Genomic DNA, 19114 nt, shown 5'->3' on the forward strand with positions numbered 1-19114 from the left:
GAGTCCCTGTGAGTTAGGAGAGGGCACAATAGACCTAAGGTCGTAGTGCATTCCTCATTTATTTATCTATCTATCTATCTATACATGCTATGGCATCAAATGTCGTACCTATATTATTTCTCTTCATATTCTCTGTTTGAGTATGTGGAGAACTGTTAAAAATGTTAACATTTCACATCGTGAATTCTGTGCTTGTGAGGTGAATTCCCTATCACAATCTTATAAAATGTTCGACATCGAACCTGCACCTTCTCTATGTTTTAAGTTCTCTGACTCAACCAAGTGTAGCAAAACTATTTTCAGCGGCTGTTAAGCAAGATGACGACGGACTTCGAGCTTCGTACAATATCTCTTTGTTAATTACTCAAAAAGTCAAACCACATAACATCGGAGGAGAGTTATATCCGAAAAATAATTCTGTGTAAAGACGAATTGATGAAATCTGAAAACATTGAAGAAGAAGCGTTATTCATAGACAAAATTTAGTTGCTAGAAACTTAAGTGAAAAACTATTTCAATTACTGCAATATGTCATCAAAGCAGTCAATAAAATCCGCAACAGCTCTTTTAATGATAGATTATTTCATGAAGATTTCAACCGTTTGTTGTTTCATACTAAAGATTGTTGGCTATCAAGAGGCAATTGGTTCACTTGATTTTACAACCTGTTTGACTCTGTTATATATATATATTAAAACAAAAAAATGCTTTTACACAAAAAGAATCTGGGCAGACGTGGGTTTCACAATTTTCCGAATTTATCAGGATCATGCAGTAACAACGAATTGTTTGCCTACTGCCAACATTTGGAAAACCTCCATATTGACTTCACCGAACGATACCAGGACATTTTGAACTTGGAAATACCAGACTGGGTGTTCGATCCGTTTTCAAATGTCATCACAGCAATGTTACCTCAGCTGGAAGAAGAACTTATAGAATTGACAACAAACGAGRAAATAAAAATCAAGTTCAAACATGGTTGCCAAGAATTTTGGCTACAAAAACCGATCCCGCAATTGTACCCTGAATTGTGGTCAATCGTTCAATGATTCTTGATAGCATTCCCATCGTCCTATTTGTGTGAACGTGGATATAGTGCTGTGACTTACTAAAAAGAGAAATCGTTTGCTTGTTACCGAACGTGGCGACTTGCGACTTTTCTTGTGTACCTGATATTAACAATCTTATTAAACAGCATCATATTCATCCTTCACATTAGTTTTTATATAAGGATCGATTATTTTAGTTTTATAAAAGATTCTCTGTTTTAATACTATAAAGTTGCGTTTCAATAATCATTCTTATTGGCAGGTGGAGCCCGTAAGAGTTAACCTGAGCGCCATTGTATGTTACCTACTGCGCTCAAGTTTCAAGTTGCGAGTTATAGTAAAAGTTTCTTTTAAAATTCTCTGTTAATATACATATATAGGTCACAATAATTAMTTAATTTAATTTGAAGTTATAGTGGTTTTTAAATAGGTGAAAAAATGGGGACGCTAAAAAAATATTTATTCTCAAAGTGGGAAGTAGACAAAATAAGTTTGAGAACCACTGCACTATAGCAATGCTAACCTTTTACTCATATATTAGTAAAAATAAATCGCGAAAATAAAAGATACTTATTTAATATTGAATATAAAACTTTTATTTGTAACAGTAAATCATGTACTGTAGGTACAAACGTTTTACAAATAATATGTATGCTCGAGTACTCATAGCAAATCAATAAGAATATGTAAGAACTGATTCTTTGCAAAAATAAAATATATTATAAAGGTAATTTCAACTCAACCGCTGAAGTCAATGGAACTAGTTATAGAATTGATAGCAAATGTACGATAAAAGCGGGCAAAAATTTTTTTTTTTTTGTTAACACGACATAGCAATTAAATAAATTAGCACTTTGTTGCTGTCAAAATATATTATTACATAGTAAATAAGCAAGCATACCAACAGCATATAATAGTTCTGGTAGAGTATACCACTGGTAAAACACAACATCATGTAGCAGGGCCTGCTTTTTGTCTAATTTGTGCATTGTATTTATAAACATATGTTTATTTGTATTGTAAGGCATATATGTAAGTTTGTAGATAAGCTTAGGAAGAACCATTTTTATTTTTTCAACATCAAATATGTGCAAATGCATTAAGGCAGAAAAGCTAATGTGTGGATGCCGAATATTATTGTGTCGTCTTGCATATATGCTTATAACAAAAAAAATTTCGTATATTATGGATAACGTTGCATAATTATTATTTAAACAAAGTACTGATCTCTAATTCACAGGATACAGGAACTAAGTAAAATTTTTTTAAAGCAGCTTAATATGGTAAAATAACTTGATATTTAATTTATATTTCTTTTATTTTTCATTCGTTGTCCTGTTAGAAAAAGCGACACCGATGCAAAAATTTGTATGATTATACATATGTATGTTTGTAATTATATACTTCTGGATTTGTATATATGTTTCCTTTACGTTTAGCATTTTCAAATATTTTGTTCCATTAAACCTGTTACATTATCCAATTATTTGTATGAAAAGGCATATAAAAACATAAACTTAAAGCTATTACAAATTAAAGTTAAAAATTAAACTGGATTTCATTATAACAGTAACATAATAACTTATGTAAAAAGATAAATTTTAAAGTATTAGTAATAATGTATAGCCCTCGACACAAGTTTATATGCATATTTCGTACAAATGCTTTTGAAATGTTTAGAAGAAACGTTTAATTTGACTTACTACATATTTATTTTGCAGTCCCAATTAATATAATTAAATGTATGTAAAAAGACAGCATGAGACAACAATAAAAAGAATTTTTGGTGGTGTAATTCTTAGCGTATGTGGCGAGTGTTTTGTTGCTGTACTTAGCGTTCTTCAAATATCAAAGCGAAATGTGCTCAATTTATGGCAATTTATCAATATTTCATATTTTCCATTACAACGATTCATAAAGCTAATAGAAGAGAAGTTAGTTACTTATATTTAATTATACTTAATATTCTAATGGATGTACTCGAATGCTCGTAATTATGGATATATGCACTGTGGTTGTGTAAAAACATTATACGTTAAAGGTGACTTCAGCACTTTAACTCAAGTTGTTGCTGTTTATTTCGTTGAGCAAACTAGTATAGTTAATCCGTTGTGCTTGTAAACTTTTAAATTTGTGAACGCATGCGTGGGCGTGGTAAATCGCCGAACACTGCTTCACCATGCACACTTTTGGCGAGAGCTTTAATGCTCGCAGCAATGTCGACCGTATTGTCCAAGTCCTATATAAAGAAAAAAATAATTTGATAAATTATTAGAGCTCCGATACAAATATCTGTGTGGCTCACGTCTTCTTGCAGCGCGTTCACGTATGAGCGTCCTGTAGTCATTGGTGAATTTGCTATTTCAATTGGCAGACTCTTCGCAAAATTCATGACATCAGCTGCGGTAGCTGCGTCTGGCCGCTGTTGCCCGCCAACAATTGGGCGTGCACTCGTAGGTAAGGGCATTGTACTATCCAGGTCCAGAGCCACTAAAATAAAATAAATTAATAAGTTTAAGAAATTTCATTTTATTGAGATACAACAGTATATTTATATACTGTATATAATTTACCTTCCGCTTCAGCAGCGTCATCGTCACTTTCGTCTACATCGCTCATATCCCGGCCGTGATAGTGGTGATGTTGATGCTGGTGCGGATGTGGATGATTATTAAGAGATCGTTGTTGCTGTTGATATGGCAGTTTTTGTGACAAATTAGATACGAGCGCACTAAATGGCGTGTTCACACCAACACCGCTTGCCGAGCTACCACCGTCAATGCCTTCCAGTTCGAAGAGACAGTCGTCGCCTACTTCCACTGTTGGCGTGGGGAACTGTTGTTGAAAGGAGTTGGACGCAATGCGTACAAATTGATGTTGTGTCAGAGACGAATGTTGCTGTTGTTGCGGCCGGAAGGTGGGACTGTTACCCACACTCATTGGTGTGGCTTCTGGTGTTGCCGGTGGTGTATCAAAGCTCGACAAACGACGATTAATACTGCCGCTACCCACGATAGTGGTCGTCAATCCTGTGTTCGTCGTTGATGGCGTGAGTGCTGTTGTACCACCTGCTCCCTGAGTTATTGTTGTATCCATGGCACTGGTTGTTGTAGTAGCCGTTGTTGTGCTCAACGGCAATGAAAGCATATGTAATCCACTTGTAGGATTCGGTGTTGTCGGTGTAGTGGGTGTCGTAACAGACGTCATATCGCGACGACTACTAATCGTATTGCGGCGACGTGACACGTAATTGCCCCCACCAACCACTTCCAATGCTGGCAGTGCACGGTCTAAGAAATCGATTGCTTGTTGTTCTGGTACTCGTTGAATTAGACGACCAAGTAATGCATACTCCTGTTCGGATTTTTCGCGGAAGCTCTTTAACAATGCAAACTGTTGCTCAGTAAAGCGTTGTATGCGCTCGTCCGTTTCGGCGATTTCACGTTTGAGTCGTTGTTGCAAGTTTTGTTGTAATTGACGCAAACGTTGCTGCTTCATATCCAGTTGCAGTGACATTGCCGATAAAGAACCAACTGAAAAGTTGTTTAATGGACCAGCATTCCCCTGCTCCAGCTGCAATTGTGGATGGTCCATGATAAGTAGGCCAAAAGTATCGGAAAAGGATTTATCAGCACGTCTCAGTGCCAATTCCTCGTTATTTGTAAGTAGCGAACAATTAATTAGAAATTGCGGTGGGTTAATTGTAAGTGGTACGGGTACACCGTTCGATGACGCACTTAGCATTTGCGTGGGCAAACGTTTGGCGCAAAGCGCCGTATTGCAATTAATGCATATGCTTAGCTGCCAGGAATGCGTAGAAGGATTTTCTTGCCCAGTTGGCACTTCCAGTGTTATACTGTAGACCAAATCCCGTTGACTTAACGTATGGATACTGAGATCCGTTATAGGACCAATAGCCTAATAGAATGAAGAGAAATACAATATTAAAAAATCTTAAATATAATTTCTGTTTAAAGATCAATCTAATATTGTTCGCCTATTGGAAAAAGCTCAGTTTATCTCTGAATTTTTAGTGGTGGATTAATTTTACCAAACGCTATTTTGGATAGCATGTCGAGAATGTGATTCACACGTCACATAATACAACACACAACTTAAAATTTAATTAACCTCAGCAAATGCAAATATAAAATTAATATAACTTCCAAGCTGTGCTTATAAGAAGTGCTGAATTTTCAATAGGTCTTGAAGGTCTCGTTGATAATATTTTATCATTCAATTAAAAAAAATTCAAAGCTAAACTACCAATAGCTGAGGAGTAATAAAAGTTATTTCAAATAAGATAACTTTTAAATTTGGCCCGTGCTCATTGTCAATTTGTTGAATGTCTTTTTGCTGATCAAACCAAAATTCACATAGATCAAAATGTTTCTCAACTTTGTGGTTTTTGCATTTCGCAAATTAAGCTGTTCATATTATTTTTATCTATATTCACACAATTGCACATAACTATTAATAAACGCATACATACATAATTCGGAATTAATGAAAAGTATGATAAAAAAATAACACGCGTCTACTGCCTGATCAAGAAATTTAGCCTCCTCTGATCATTCTAACCACACAAAATATAGCTAAACGAAAAAACTGCTTATTAATGTATGTAGATCAGCATAAGTTTAAATTTTCTGTGACATAGTCAAAAAATATAATAATAACTTGTATTTAAAATTATTTGGCACAATTAAGCAGCATGTTTCATATGATAACCAAGAAAAGTATTACTAGTTTATAAAACTAAAATAAAGTTCATTATTGTTATGGCTTATTTTTATGTATACACCTTATTATTTTTTTTTTTATATGCTCATATTTTTTACATTAAGATGTTTTTTATGAATTTGTTCTTTAATAACGCAGCGTTTTTTTCTACATATATATATAGATATGTATCAAGTGCTGGAGCAATTTTGATTTCTGCAGAAAACATTTTAATTTGTTTTGTTTGCATTATAAAAATATTTAATTAGGCATTCGTTGCTATTTTAGAGTGGTACACGCGCGAGCACGAGCATTCAAGCTACATAATATAGGAATTGTTTACTTTTTCGAAAAGGCAAAGAGTCGAAAACAAGTTTTTTTCTGTTTTTGGTCAATACATTAGCATAAACAGCACTTGTTTCAAAATGCATAAAGTATAGCGTGTGCAAGCGGAACTTTGGCCAAAAGGTTGTACAACATTAGATTAGGGTTTTTTAGGAAGATTTGAGATAAATTTTAGTATAAATTTGTTAAATTAAAGGCAAAGCTGGTGGCGAGTGTTTAAAACTATAAGTATAGTATATTGCAATATATGTATATTGTACACATATGTATATGAACGCATATGTGTATACTTTTATGTAAGTAAATACTCAGCGCTTTAGGCATGGTCATGGCATCTTTACACATTATATATAGATATTTATTTCCCTTATTGTAAAAGGATAGAAAAGCAAATACAATATTTTGCACTGAGGTATTTCTTTACTTAATTTATTATACGGCACCGATGAAATTAACTAAAAAGCATGCCGCTTTGGATATTTATTACTCTGATGAAGATGGCAGAATCTATGATTTTTTATAATGTGTAATAAATAACTTATATCGTTATAAGAATACAAATATTTCTTTGCTTAAGTTTGGAGGATATATTTTTACGCTAAATTGTTGTTGATGATGCAGACAACTTATATTGATATAAAAAAATCCTTTGCAATTAACTGAAATAGTTTTTATTATTTTACATTATGTGTTTTCATACTGACGTCAGTTTATTAGAAAAAAGAAATATGTCTTACAATCCAAATGATTTCCTTTCTAAACAGCAATGAATATTTTCGATTGTGGTGACCTTAAAATTTAATATTAATGTTACGAGGTGTTTGATTATAATTTATCATGTCCAAATTTATTCGAGCAGAAAATTGAAGTACTATAAAAAATCATATAAAAACAAATAAGGAAGGGTTAAGTGCAACCTAACAATTTTATATACACACACATTAAATATATAGTAACTCATACACTGACCGACATATTTGACATAAGGTTTGTTGGAAAAACGAAAATCATTACATGCAGTGTGTGGAGTGCAGTGGAGTTGCGGTAGTACCGACCCGATTTTATCTATCAACTATTATCATGTTATATTCTAAAAAATCTTCCTTGGGTTTTATTAAAATGCCTTATATGCAATTTCCAATCATATGGAGTAAAGTTTTCACCCAATTATATTTATTTTAGGCACAAAGATATACTGTTATGAGTAAAACACGTTTTGTAATTTTCATTGAGATATAATATAAAATCACCTGGAAGTTCAAAAATCTTTATATTAGGTATGTGGAGCTGAGGGTAGTATTGATCCGATTCAACCCATTTTGGACATACAGACATACTATTCTAAGAAAAGGATTATCCCTTAGTTTCAGTTAGATATATCACATATTGACCGACATTTTCAATCATTAAATCAAAAGTCAACTATAGGTATAGGTCTTGGACAGTTTTTATTGGACTTAAACAATTTTTGACAAAAGGTTGCACTCACCTAAGATATTATTCGTGTTTTATATATTAGTGTAGGTAGCAGCGGTATAAAAATATAAATAAAAGCCTACAAAAACAAGAAACACATCCTAATATACTTAGATATATGTAAGTATGTATATTAGGATCATGATACCGATGTGATAGATCATATAACTTATCAAAATTTTAAAAGAAAAAAAGCATACTATAAACGTAAAATAACATTTCATAATACGCTTTTATGTTAAGTTACTTGATTGCGCTCTGCAATAACATGAGTTGTGGTTAAGGGGAGAGGTGGGTTTGAAAATAAAAAAAACTCGATTTTTGTTTTTGTCTTAATAATATGTTTAAAATATTCTCCAAAAAGTTTAAATCTATACCAGTAAACTTCTATGAGATGGACTATTCGGATGTTCAGCTCATCACGCCACGTCGGTGTAGCGGATTGCAGGCATAACGCGGTTTTTTCAAAACTCTATTTTCGAAGTCGGTGGACACGATTTCTCGAAAAGTTATGGACCGATTTAGTTCGAATTGTGTAGTTATTGAACGAAAATTTATTTTCATTATAATTTATTTGTTTTGAGTTTTTCAATTTTAGATGAACCAATAACAAGTTATGCTGTCCACGGCGAGAAGACTTTTTTGTGAGCCATTATATCAAAAATTCAGGAGACATTGTTCAAATATGTAGCTTTGATATTCCACATTATATTTTTATACTCTCGCAACAAAGTTGCTAAAGAGAGTATTATAGTTTTGTTCACATAACGGTTGTTTGTAAGTCCTAAAACTGAAAGAGTGAGATATAGGGTTATATATACCAAAGTGATCAGGGTGACGTGATGTCTGCCCGTCCGTCCGTCCGTGCAAATTGTAACTTGAGTAAAAATTGAGATATCATGATGAATGGCTCCATAAGAAAGTTAAGTTCGAAGATGGGCAAAATTAGCCCACTGCCACGCCCACAAAATGGCGAAAACCGAAAACCTATAAGCGGGCTCGACCCCGCCCCCTACTAAGTTTTTTGTACATATCTCGGAAACTACTATAGCTATGTCAACCAAACTACAGAGTTGTTTCATTCAGGCATTTCCATTTACAGTTCAAAAATGGAAGAAATCGGATAATAACCAAGCCCACCTCCCATACAAAGGTTATGTTGAAAATCACTAAAAGTGCGTTAACCGACTAGCAAAAAACGCCAGAAACACTAAATTTTACGGAAGAAATATCAGAAAGAAGCTGCACCCAGGCTTYTTTAAAAGTTGAAAATGGGCGTGGCGTCGCCCACTTATGGACCAAAAACCATATCTCAGGAACTACTCGACCGATTTCAATGAAACTTGATACATAATAGTTTCTTAACACCCTGATGACATGTACGAAATATGGATGAAATCGGTTCACGACCACGCCTTCTTCCAATATAACGCTATTTTGAATTTAATCTGATGCCTTCCCTGTATAATATATACATTAGGAACCAATGATGATAGCGGAATAAAACTTTACACAAATACGGTATTTGATGCGAGAGTGTAAAATGTTCGGTGACACCCGAACTTAGCCCTTTCTTACTTGTTGAAATATATGGCTGTTTACATTAAAACAAAAAAAAAAAAAAATCGTAAAACACCTTTTTTTTGTACCTCCGAAACTCACCTAACCCCTTAATTACTGGAATTGGTGAAATAAAGAGCATAAAGCGAAACTGATCAGCTTTTATAAGATTGTATAATTTAACTGCATAAGCATATATTTCATGCGTTCCCACAACATTGCAGTCTATGAAAACGGAGCATATCATGGTTTCCGCCAGCAAAGGACTGCTACTCATAACATATTAGGAAATATTTTATATCGCAATACCACAATAAAAACGGATTTTTCTGTTGCATTTACTATTTCAATTTCGATCAAATAACGGTAACACAAAAAATCCTATACGATTTCAAAAGTTAAAAAAACTTAATATTTATATTGCATTTAACATTTGTTATGCCAATTAAGTTTTTAACGTCGTTATTTATCATTATTTTTACATGCAACAGCTAACTGCCATAACAAAAGGAAAAGTCATTGAACGCTAATGTCGCAACATTCATACAAAAGCATAAGCAAGGAAAACGCAGCCTATAGTGCTGTGTGCGTGGAACTATTTGTAAAAATATGTATGTATATTCTTCCACCATGTTGCATAGCGCAGAATAGCTTTGTTCACTTAGATGTGGTTTGTAACACCATAAAAAAATCAAATTGCATATGAGGTTAGATCTAAGTATTCCCAAAATGAGGTTGATCCAAGTATCTGACAATCTAAAGATATAAAAAAAAAAACCGGATGGAACTAATCGGGCGGCTACTGTATACGGGGGCATCACACGTATTCACTTGAAATTTAACTGTAACACATTAACATTAACTAGCAAACTACGAACAACTTTTTTCTTTGTTTTCTACAGTCCACCATTTTGTAGAAATTTCATGTAAAACGAAAAGCGTATGTATGTAAATTAAGAACCCGTATTTTTTTGGATAGCGATAGTTTTAAAAACTGGATTCCTTACTTCCAGAATAAATCGTAGAGAGAGCTCTTTTTTGAGAGCTATAAATTGATTCTAAGGGGATCATTTACTATTTAAATTTATTTACTATTTAAGTAGAAATCGAACTTGTTTTGAAACTGAAATTCGCTTCGGCAATATATATTATGTGTACATATATAAAAATAGTCACGACAAAACTTTGGCATTGTAAACAAAAACACACTAATTTACATGGAGATCAAACTTCATACAATCATAAAAAAGGTTGTACCACTCTAGTAAGAGTCTACTAATATAAATTCCGTTTGCACGCGCCGTTTAAATGGAGTCCTGGCCAAGTTTGATATCCAGTGTATAACCAAAGAATATTGTACTTAACAGTACCAGTATAGGTTCTTGTTGTGATTGTGCGACAGAAAATATTCACGGAATAGTTTTAAGAAATGCTGCAAAGTTTAAAGTAGATAAATTTTAGATAGAAATAGATTTTCAGGTCCGTTCCAGTTTCGCCTCGGATCCTAAATGTCTTTAATTTACGAGGTTAGCCTATAAGGTCTTCTAAAAGACACCCGAAGTAATGCTACCTTACTTGTTCCATTAATGTATTGCATCGATGTATCGGATGACTAAAGGCAATTTTAAACATGCATCCGACAGACATATACGCAATGTACATCTGTATGTATGTATGGTAAGTACAGGCGTATGCGTGTACAAAATATTGTTAAAGAGCTGCATTGTGCAAATTTGTTATCGAACCGCTTACAAGTGCAAGCAATGAAACAAGAAAATATGGGCATAAAAATAAGCATGCATCTAGTATTTATACAATCGGGAGAAAAATAATAGGAGTGTGAGCTACAAGTTGTATAAAGTGTTTAATTAAGTGCTTTTTTTAATATTTGAATTTTGGAACAATAGCTTTCAAAATGTTTACATGTAAAACCACAATAGTTGAATTTTGTAAGACAGTATGCTTATAATTTATTAAAATAGTAGAACCACTATCTGGTATGCTACCAAATATTCTTTCACACATTTACATATATCAGTTTTTCTGTTATGAATTAAAATTTCTCTTATAATACCTAAAATACAAAAATTTTATTTAATTGATTTTAAAAACCAAGTTTATCGAAAGCGTAAAGCATGATTTTTGCTCGAAACTAAGTGGTTGACAAAATGATCAAACATAATTGTGCATGCGTCAAAGGAAATGTTATCGTAGAATTGAAACAAAAGTGATTCCAGTTAATTTCAACAGCTGGTATAGTTTGTTTGATTCATTTCTTTTCAACGCTTTTTGTAATTAATAAACAATCAGTCAGATCGAATTCAATATCTTTTTATGCAAAAAGATGTTGAAAAATATTATATTGAGCTCTAAATCATTTCAACTGTAAAATTTTATCAGCAGATTTGTTGTCACGACTTAAACTTGTATAAACTACTAAATTCATGAGATCTACGATGGAAATTCATGTTTTCTATATGATAAATTTTGGAAGTTAAATCCCCGCGATTTTTGAACGTTGTTACAGTAGTAATTTGTATACTTAACATAAATGTCAAACAAATATGTTCACTTTGATAATTGATTTTGCTGATTGCTGATTTTCATTATCTTTTTTTATTGTAAATATTTGCTTTAGTGACTATAATACTATGTATTCTTGCATATAAAAACTTTGAAGGATTTTCTACCTTTATACGATAAGATATTGTAAACATTACTTTTTCACGCAACTGTAAATGTTGTCATTTCAAGATATAAACATGTTACAATAATAACGAAATTACAACACAAAGCAAATTGCATTATTATTATTATTTTTTTTTCAAAACAAGAATATGTAACACACGCATACAGATATATAATATGTACATACACATGTGGACGATATAAATATTCAAAGGTATGTGGGCGCATATGTAAAAACGAGGAATAATATTTTGTATTAAAAAGTACTGAACCTTATGAAACAATTGAAGTAAGCTCAGCAACAAAAGCGATACGGGCAGACGTGATGCAATTTATATAACATATAATAAATATATAAGAAAACAAGTTAGGAAGGGCTAAGTTCGGATGTCACCGAACATTTTATACTCTCGCATGATAAAGTGATAATCGAGATTTCAGGCATGGTTGTGAACCGATTTCACCCATATTTGGTACATGTCATCACGGTGTTAAGAAAATATTATATACCGAATTTCATTGAAATCGGTTGAGTACTTCTTGAGATATGGTTTTTGGTCCATAAGTGGGCGACGCCACGCCCATTTTCAATTTTTAAAAAAAGCCTGGATGCAGCTTCCTTCTGACATTTCTTCYGTAAAATTTAGTGTTTCTGACGTTTTTTGTTAGTCGGTTAACGCACTTTTAGTGATTTTCAACATAACCTTTGTATGGGAGGTGGGTGTGGTTATTATCCGATTTCTTCCATTTTTGAACTGTATGTGGACTGTCTCTTATACACATCTAGATGTGTATAAGAGACAGGAGGTGGGTGTGGTTATTATCCGATTTCTTCCATTTTTGAACTGTATGTGGAAATGCCTAAAAGAAATGACTCTATACCTGTCTCTTATACACATCTAGATGTGTATAAGAGACAGTCACACATCTTCGAACTTAACCTTCTTATGGAGCCAAGAAATACGTGTACCAAGTTTCATCATGATATCTCAATTTTTACTCAAGTTACAGCTTGCGCGGACGGTCGGACAGACAGACAGACATTTCAACTCTACTCGTCACCCTGATCACTTTGGTATACATAACCCTATATCTGACTCTTTTAGTTTGAGGACTTATAAACAACCGTTATGTGAACAAAACTATAATACTCTCTTTAGCAACTTTGTTGCGAGAGTATAAAAATGTCTGTAAGGTTAGAAGGTACACGGGTATGGCACTGTGGTCCAAAAGCCAACAGGCATTTATATACCTGAAATCGGAATTATATGAAATTTAAAATATCCCCGCAAAACTAATACGGTTGTGTAAACTGACGTTGAGTGACACCAAAAGCTCCGGATCGCAAAGGACCTCTCCGAGCCGTTCGATACCATACGAGGTTTCAGACAAGGCGACTGCMTATCGTGCGACTTCTTCAACCTACTGCTGGAGAAAATAACTCGAGCTGCAGAACTTAATCGAGCAGGTAAAATCTTTTATAAGAGTGTACAGCTGCTGGCGTATGCCAATGATATTGGTATCGGCCTCAACACCCGCGCCGATGAGTTCTGCTTGCTCCAGACTGGACAGGGCAAGACGAAATATTTCCTGTCATCAAACAAACAGGCGTCGCACACGAGACTAGGCGCTCACGTCACTGTTGACAGTCATAACTTTGAAGTCGTAAATAATTTCGCCTACCTTGGAACCAGCGTAAACACCACCAACAATGTCAGCCTGGAAATCCAACGCAGGATAACTCTCGCCAACAGGTGCTCCTTCGGACTGAGTAGGCAATTGAGAAGCAAAGTCCTCTCTTGACGAACAAAACCCAAACTCTATAGTCACTCATAATTCCCGTCCTGCTATATGGTGCATAGACTTGGACGATGACAATAGCTGATGAGTCGACGTTGCGAGTTTTCGAGAGAAAAGTTCTGCGAAATATTTATAGTCCGTTGGGCGCTGACCACGACGAATATCGCATTCGATGGAACGATGAGCTGTATGAGATATACTATATGACGACATTGACATAGTTCAGCGAATTAAAAAACAGCGGCTACGCTGGCAAGGTCATGTTGTCCGAATGGACGAAAACACTCCAGCTCTGAAAGTATTCGACGCTGCACCCGCCGGGGGAAGTAGAGGAAGAGGAAGACCTCCACTCTGTTGAAAGGACAAGGTGGAGAAGGACCTCGCTGCGCTTGGAATATCCAATTGGCGTCACGTAGCGAAAAGAAGAAACGACTGGCGCGCTGTTGTTACCTCGGCTATAATCGCGTAAGCGCTGTCTACGCCAATTAAGAAGAAGATATGAAAATTAAATATTAAAAAAAAAAGAAACTGTTTTTATTTCATTTCTAATTCGGTGTGCAACTTTGGGGCACAGCCAAACTCAAATATTGAAATTCTACAAAGATACCAATCGAAAACTCTAAGATTAATTACAAACGCGCCTTGGTTCATAACAAATAAAGCCATTCATTCAGACCTGAATATACCTTTTGTTAAAGATGAAATTAAAAGATTTAGTTCAGCATATTTGCACAGGATAAGTTACCATGACAATCCTTTGGCAGTCATGTTATTAGATGATAGTAATGAAACTATTAGACTTAAAAGACAACATGTTCTAGATCTCCCATTTAGAAATTAAGTTAATGTTTAATTACACATGTTACTAATATATTAAATGTATAATTAAATTTTTTACATAAACATTTGTATTTAGAACATTTTGTAATATTGTATATTATTTTTGATCTCATGAGAGTAAAGTAAAATTATGGTTTTGTTATCAAATTTGCTTATTATTTACTAAAATAGTTTGCAAATAAAATGTATTTAACAAAAAAAAAAACAATTCTAATATAAGAGACACTTTATACAGCTGCTTACTTTAGGCAAATAGCGAATTATCTGCACTATTACTATGTGAATAAATTGATAAAACATTTGCTAATAAACCATTAAAAATATATAAAAATACTATACTGTTTAAATTGTATCTATATATGTCCATAAATAAAATATTGTAGGCTTATTTATATTTTATGTTTTATTTTGGAAACAGATTCAAAATGTGAACAACTTGTTAATATTCAAAAAGAGGGGGATAATATTTTATTATCTCTTACGTAAAAAAATTTATAAGGTAATTTAAGAAATAATATTTCTGAAACAATTTCTTATATTAATTTTTATTGATAAAAAAAAACTGTTAAAAAAACATTTAGACCAAATTTAAAGAATGGTAGGTAGACACAACTCGAATTTGAAAAATATAATTTGTAATCGATCCAGCAGTACTAAAAACCATTGCTAGTATGGTCAATATTAGTCTGAGAACTAAATTAGCAGCCATTATAGTGTCTTAAGGCAACATACATATTTACATATATTCAAATATGATAAAATTAAATGATAATATAAAAGCATCAATTGCTTATACTCACACACAAAATTGTGTAAATTGAAAAATGGCTTTTAGCTTAAAGTGACAAATAAATAGACACATATGTATGTATGTACATTTATATAGATGATCATCAGCAATCAGTAAAACATGCAGTTACATTAACATACACATTTATGCAAATATATGCTTAATAAATTTACAATAAATGAAAAATATATATACATACATACATTTATGTACATATATATTTATACTATAGATACATACATGTATACTCAGTTGAGTATGATTTTGTTATCACCATGAGAATTTGTTGTCAACAAATGTGTGCCAGATGACGCGCAACAGTCAATGATTGTAAGTATGTACATATGTATGTGTATGTGTTGCAACTAAAATCCACATCATTTCTAATCTATAGACCAACAGACGATTGTAAATTGTTGTTGTTTGTTTTTGAGGTAAAAAGTAAAAAATGCGATAAACATATGGAAATAAAGTATATAGGAGTATTTATACGAGTGTATCCGCATATGTATACATATACACATTAGGGGGAAACAAAAACAAACTCTACGAATTTATGGAATAAGAATTAAATTTTTTTAATTGGAGTAAGATATCCAAAAAAAAAAAATATTTTTCAAAGGGGGAAAAGGATTAAAAAAGGAGAGATTTACATATTTCTAACTAAAGAACCATAATTAAAAGCAATTAAACCCTTCACAAATACAAAACATTTAGTTTGTATGGCAGCGATATGAATGGTTTGGGTATAAAAAGCGTTCCTTTTCATAAGATAACTAAAATAGTAGAGCTCTAAGTATGCATGTGCGAAAAAATGTTATTCCAAAAAAGTTATTATTTTTTTAATCTTGTTTATAAACTTGGGATTAACATTTCTTATTTGGGATTAAAAATTTGTTTTTAATTTTTTAATCCAAAATTACTGATTGGAAATTTAAAAATAAAACAAAAACTTTAGTTCAATTATCTTTTCGTTATTTGCAAGCCTGCAAAGAATATCACTCAGTTCGATTTTTTTTTTATGTAAAGGAAACCCTATATAATTTTACTCCGAACGGTTAGAAAATTACGCAATATTTACTGAAATAAGATTTTTTACTTTCAAAATTAAGCTGAAAACTTTGCTTTTTAGGAATATTCTTTCTCTATTCATAGGTTAATTTTAATCCATAAACTTAATATGTTAAGTTTTTGGCTCACCCTAATGTAAACATACGACAACGTGACATTTGTACCATAACGCCGACGTACAGATCAGAGAAATTAATAGAGGGCTTAGTTATTCATACAAGTAGAAACAAATTGCATGTTTTTGCAAAATAAGGCCTGCTTTTGCGTTGTAAGCCAGAAGCAAAAGAGTGCAAAATTCACATGAAATTATCATATACATATATATAACATCTTAAAAGTCAAAACTTTGCTATATTTTTTTGATGTTAATGCTTTGAGAAATCATCACTGCGTATAATTTAAAATTCCATGGTAAATATTGAAATTATAATAGAACCCAAAACACGAAACTTGAAAATATAATCAAGTCTATGTTGTTCCTTTACATGTATTACTTTATTTTAGAGAGCATTCTTTTAACGTATACTTGTAAACCAAACTGTCCTGTAATTTTTTGCATAAGACGAAGCACAAGTTTTCTAAATTTACCTAGTATAAGCTGACTTGTGATTGGATAACGAAACTATGCCCTTTACGGATCTTTACAGTCATTGAGGATAAAAATCTCGCTACTTATTGAATTTTGATTAAAGGAAGTATATAGATTTATTCTAAAAAATTTAAATATCTAGACCACAAATTAACGGAACGAAACAAAAAATATTCTACTAAAATTAAAGAAAATACTATATTACATATATATATAGTATATATTGCAATTTTTTATTACAATTTCAACATTATTTTTTGATTTTTTTTAAGTATCTAAACATAATAAAAGCAACTTTTAGCTAACGGTGTACTTGTGGAATTGATAGCGCTGCTTTTTAAATATTAAAATTGAGTTAAGTTCATAGTTTTTTATGTAATGTAAATGTATACGAGACAAATATATGCAGACCCTCCTTGCTCTAAACCTTCATTTGCTAGTTTCTTTTTAATGTTTTCTTTGCATTTTAATAAGTGAATGAGACGCGATAAAAAGTCGTAATCGTAGATATGTATATGTGATGTCTTAGTACTGTACGTTTCTGCATTGTTATATAGAGATATGTGTACAATGGCACGTTTATATTTTATTTTTAGAGAAGTCCGCCGTCTATCTACTATTTTCATTTAATTTTAAATGTTTTTTGTAACGTTTTTTCTTGTTGTTTTGGCATTTCTTATTATTATTGTTTTTTTTTTTACTATTTCTTTGGTTAGAAACTTTTGTAAACAAATAATAACACAAAACGAACTACGAAAATAATCTCTATAAAATTTCAGACCAAACAATTTACTCATGCACACTCAAATATAATATGTACGAGTATGTGCGAACATATATGCTCAAGTATTTCGTATGTATGTACGGATGTATACGAAAGCACAAATTGTGTGTGTTTAAAAAAAAAGTTTAGGAAAAACAAAAAAATTATAATTAAGCAAAATTTAGAAAGATGAAAATAGAAAATAAAAGTTTATCAAATAATGCCAGGGAATTCATTTGATTAAGGCTAATTATTTTTTGATGTAGTAAAAATTTAAATCCTGAAAGCTTAATTTAGCTAAAGACAAATCACACGCAAAATGATCCAAAACATTTCCTTTAGATAGCTCGAGATATTAGCTAATAAATTGACATATTTTCAAAAGGGTAAATGGTTTTATAAGCTAATTCCATTGGCTTTCGAATTAATAATGTTAATATACACGGATTCAAATAAATTACAACTGAACTAGAGGTATTGTTACATAGATATGTAGATTAACTATTAAAATCATTCCTTTGATACAATAAATAATATCCATATCTTCCTATATCTTATAGTCTCATATGTCTATACAATTAATGAACTGTTCGATTAGTTGGTAACGCAGCCATAACATGCTTGAAATTGTTTTGATTAATAAAGTTTTATCTTTAACCGAGTATTGAAGGAAAATGCACAAAGAATATAAATATCTAAAAAAAAACAGAAAAGTCTCAATTTAAGGTGTGAAAGAGAATTGAAAATGCATTGCTTTTATAAGTGGCTCAATTATCATTTAAATAAAATAATAATTTTTTCTATCGGTAAAAAGAAAGACAAAGAGTAGGATGTACTATAGGCGCTATTTTTTGAACTAAGTGCAACACGATTACTGAAGATAGTTAAGAATTACTTCTCCATTACAGTGCAGTGGGTATAGTGCCAAATAGACGTGTGTCAACTATTAACTTCAGTGTATCAGAAAAATTAGGAGAGTTTTGCATATTGCCATGTTTGCAAATAAGCCGAGGAAAATCACAACTCGTTGCTGACAAGACAGCATATAGTAGATTGTAAGAACTTAATGAAAAAGTCGTCTCACATCCACCGAAGCTTCAAACAAACAAACCGCTATTGTTCAGACTTCTTCTCAATTATGAAAAGATAAAGTGTAGAAGTTTTTGTTTCAAATTAGTTTAGTATACAAATTGCAATCTATTTGATTATTTTTTATACTCATTATAAATTGCGATTGTTGTTTTATCATTAAATATTTTATTTGTTTGCTATATACTTAGTTTAATCTTATTTAAAGAAATACTTTGCACACTTTTTTGTTCAAACAAGTAAGGAAGGGCTAAGTTCGGGTGTCACCGAACATTTTATACTCTCGCATGATAAAGTGATAATCGAGATTTCAGGCGTGGTTGTGAACC

The 19114-nt window shown here is 32.2% G+C and overlaps 1 protein-coding gene across 1 annotated transcript in view; it reads right to left on the bottom strand.

Annotated features, from left to right (window-relative positions):
• Nucleotides 1-2349: 2349 nt before the first annotated feature.
• Nucleotides 2350-19114, bottom strand: part of LOC108973716 — a 31023-nt gene continuing 14258 nt past the window's right edge. The window contains exons 2-4 of the mRNA XM_018941154.1: nt 3626-4970; nt 3358-3542; nt 2350-3291 (exon numbers count right to left, since the gene is read on the bottom strand). Of these exons, the coding sequence (XP_018796699.1) occupies nt 3178-3291; nt 3358-3542; nt 3626-4970 (1644 nt within the window). The 3' untranslated portion in view covers nt 2350-3177. The remainder of the gene's footprint in view (nt 3292-3357; nt 3543-3625; nt 4971-19114) is intronic.

The sequence above is a fragment of the Bactrocera latifrons genome, unplaced genomic scaffold (genome assembly GCF_001853355.1).
Source record: "Bactrocera latifrons isolate USDA-ARS-PBARC rearing strain unplaced genomic scaffold, ASM185335v1 scaffold_110, whole genome shotgun sequence".
Classification (NCBI taxonomy): Eukaryota; Metazoa; Arthropoda; class Insecta; order Diptera; family Tephritidae; genus Bactrocera; species Bactrocera latifrons.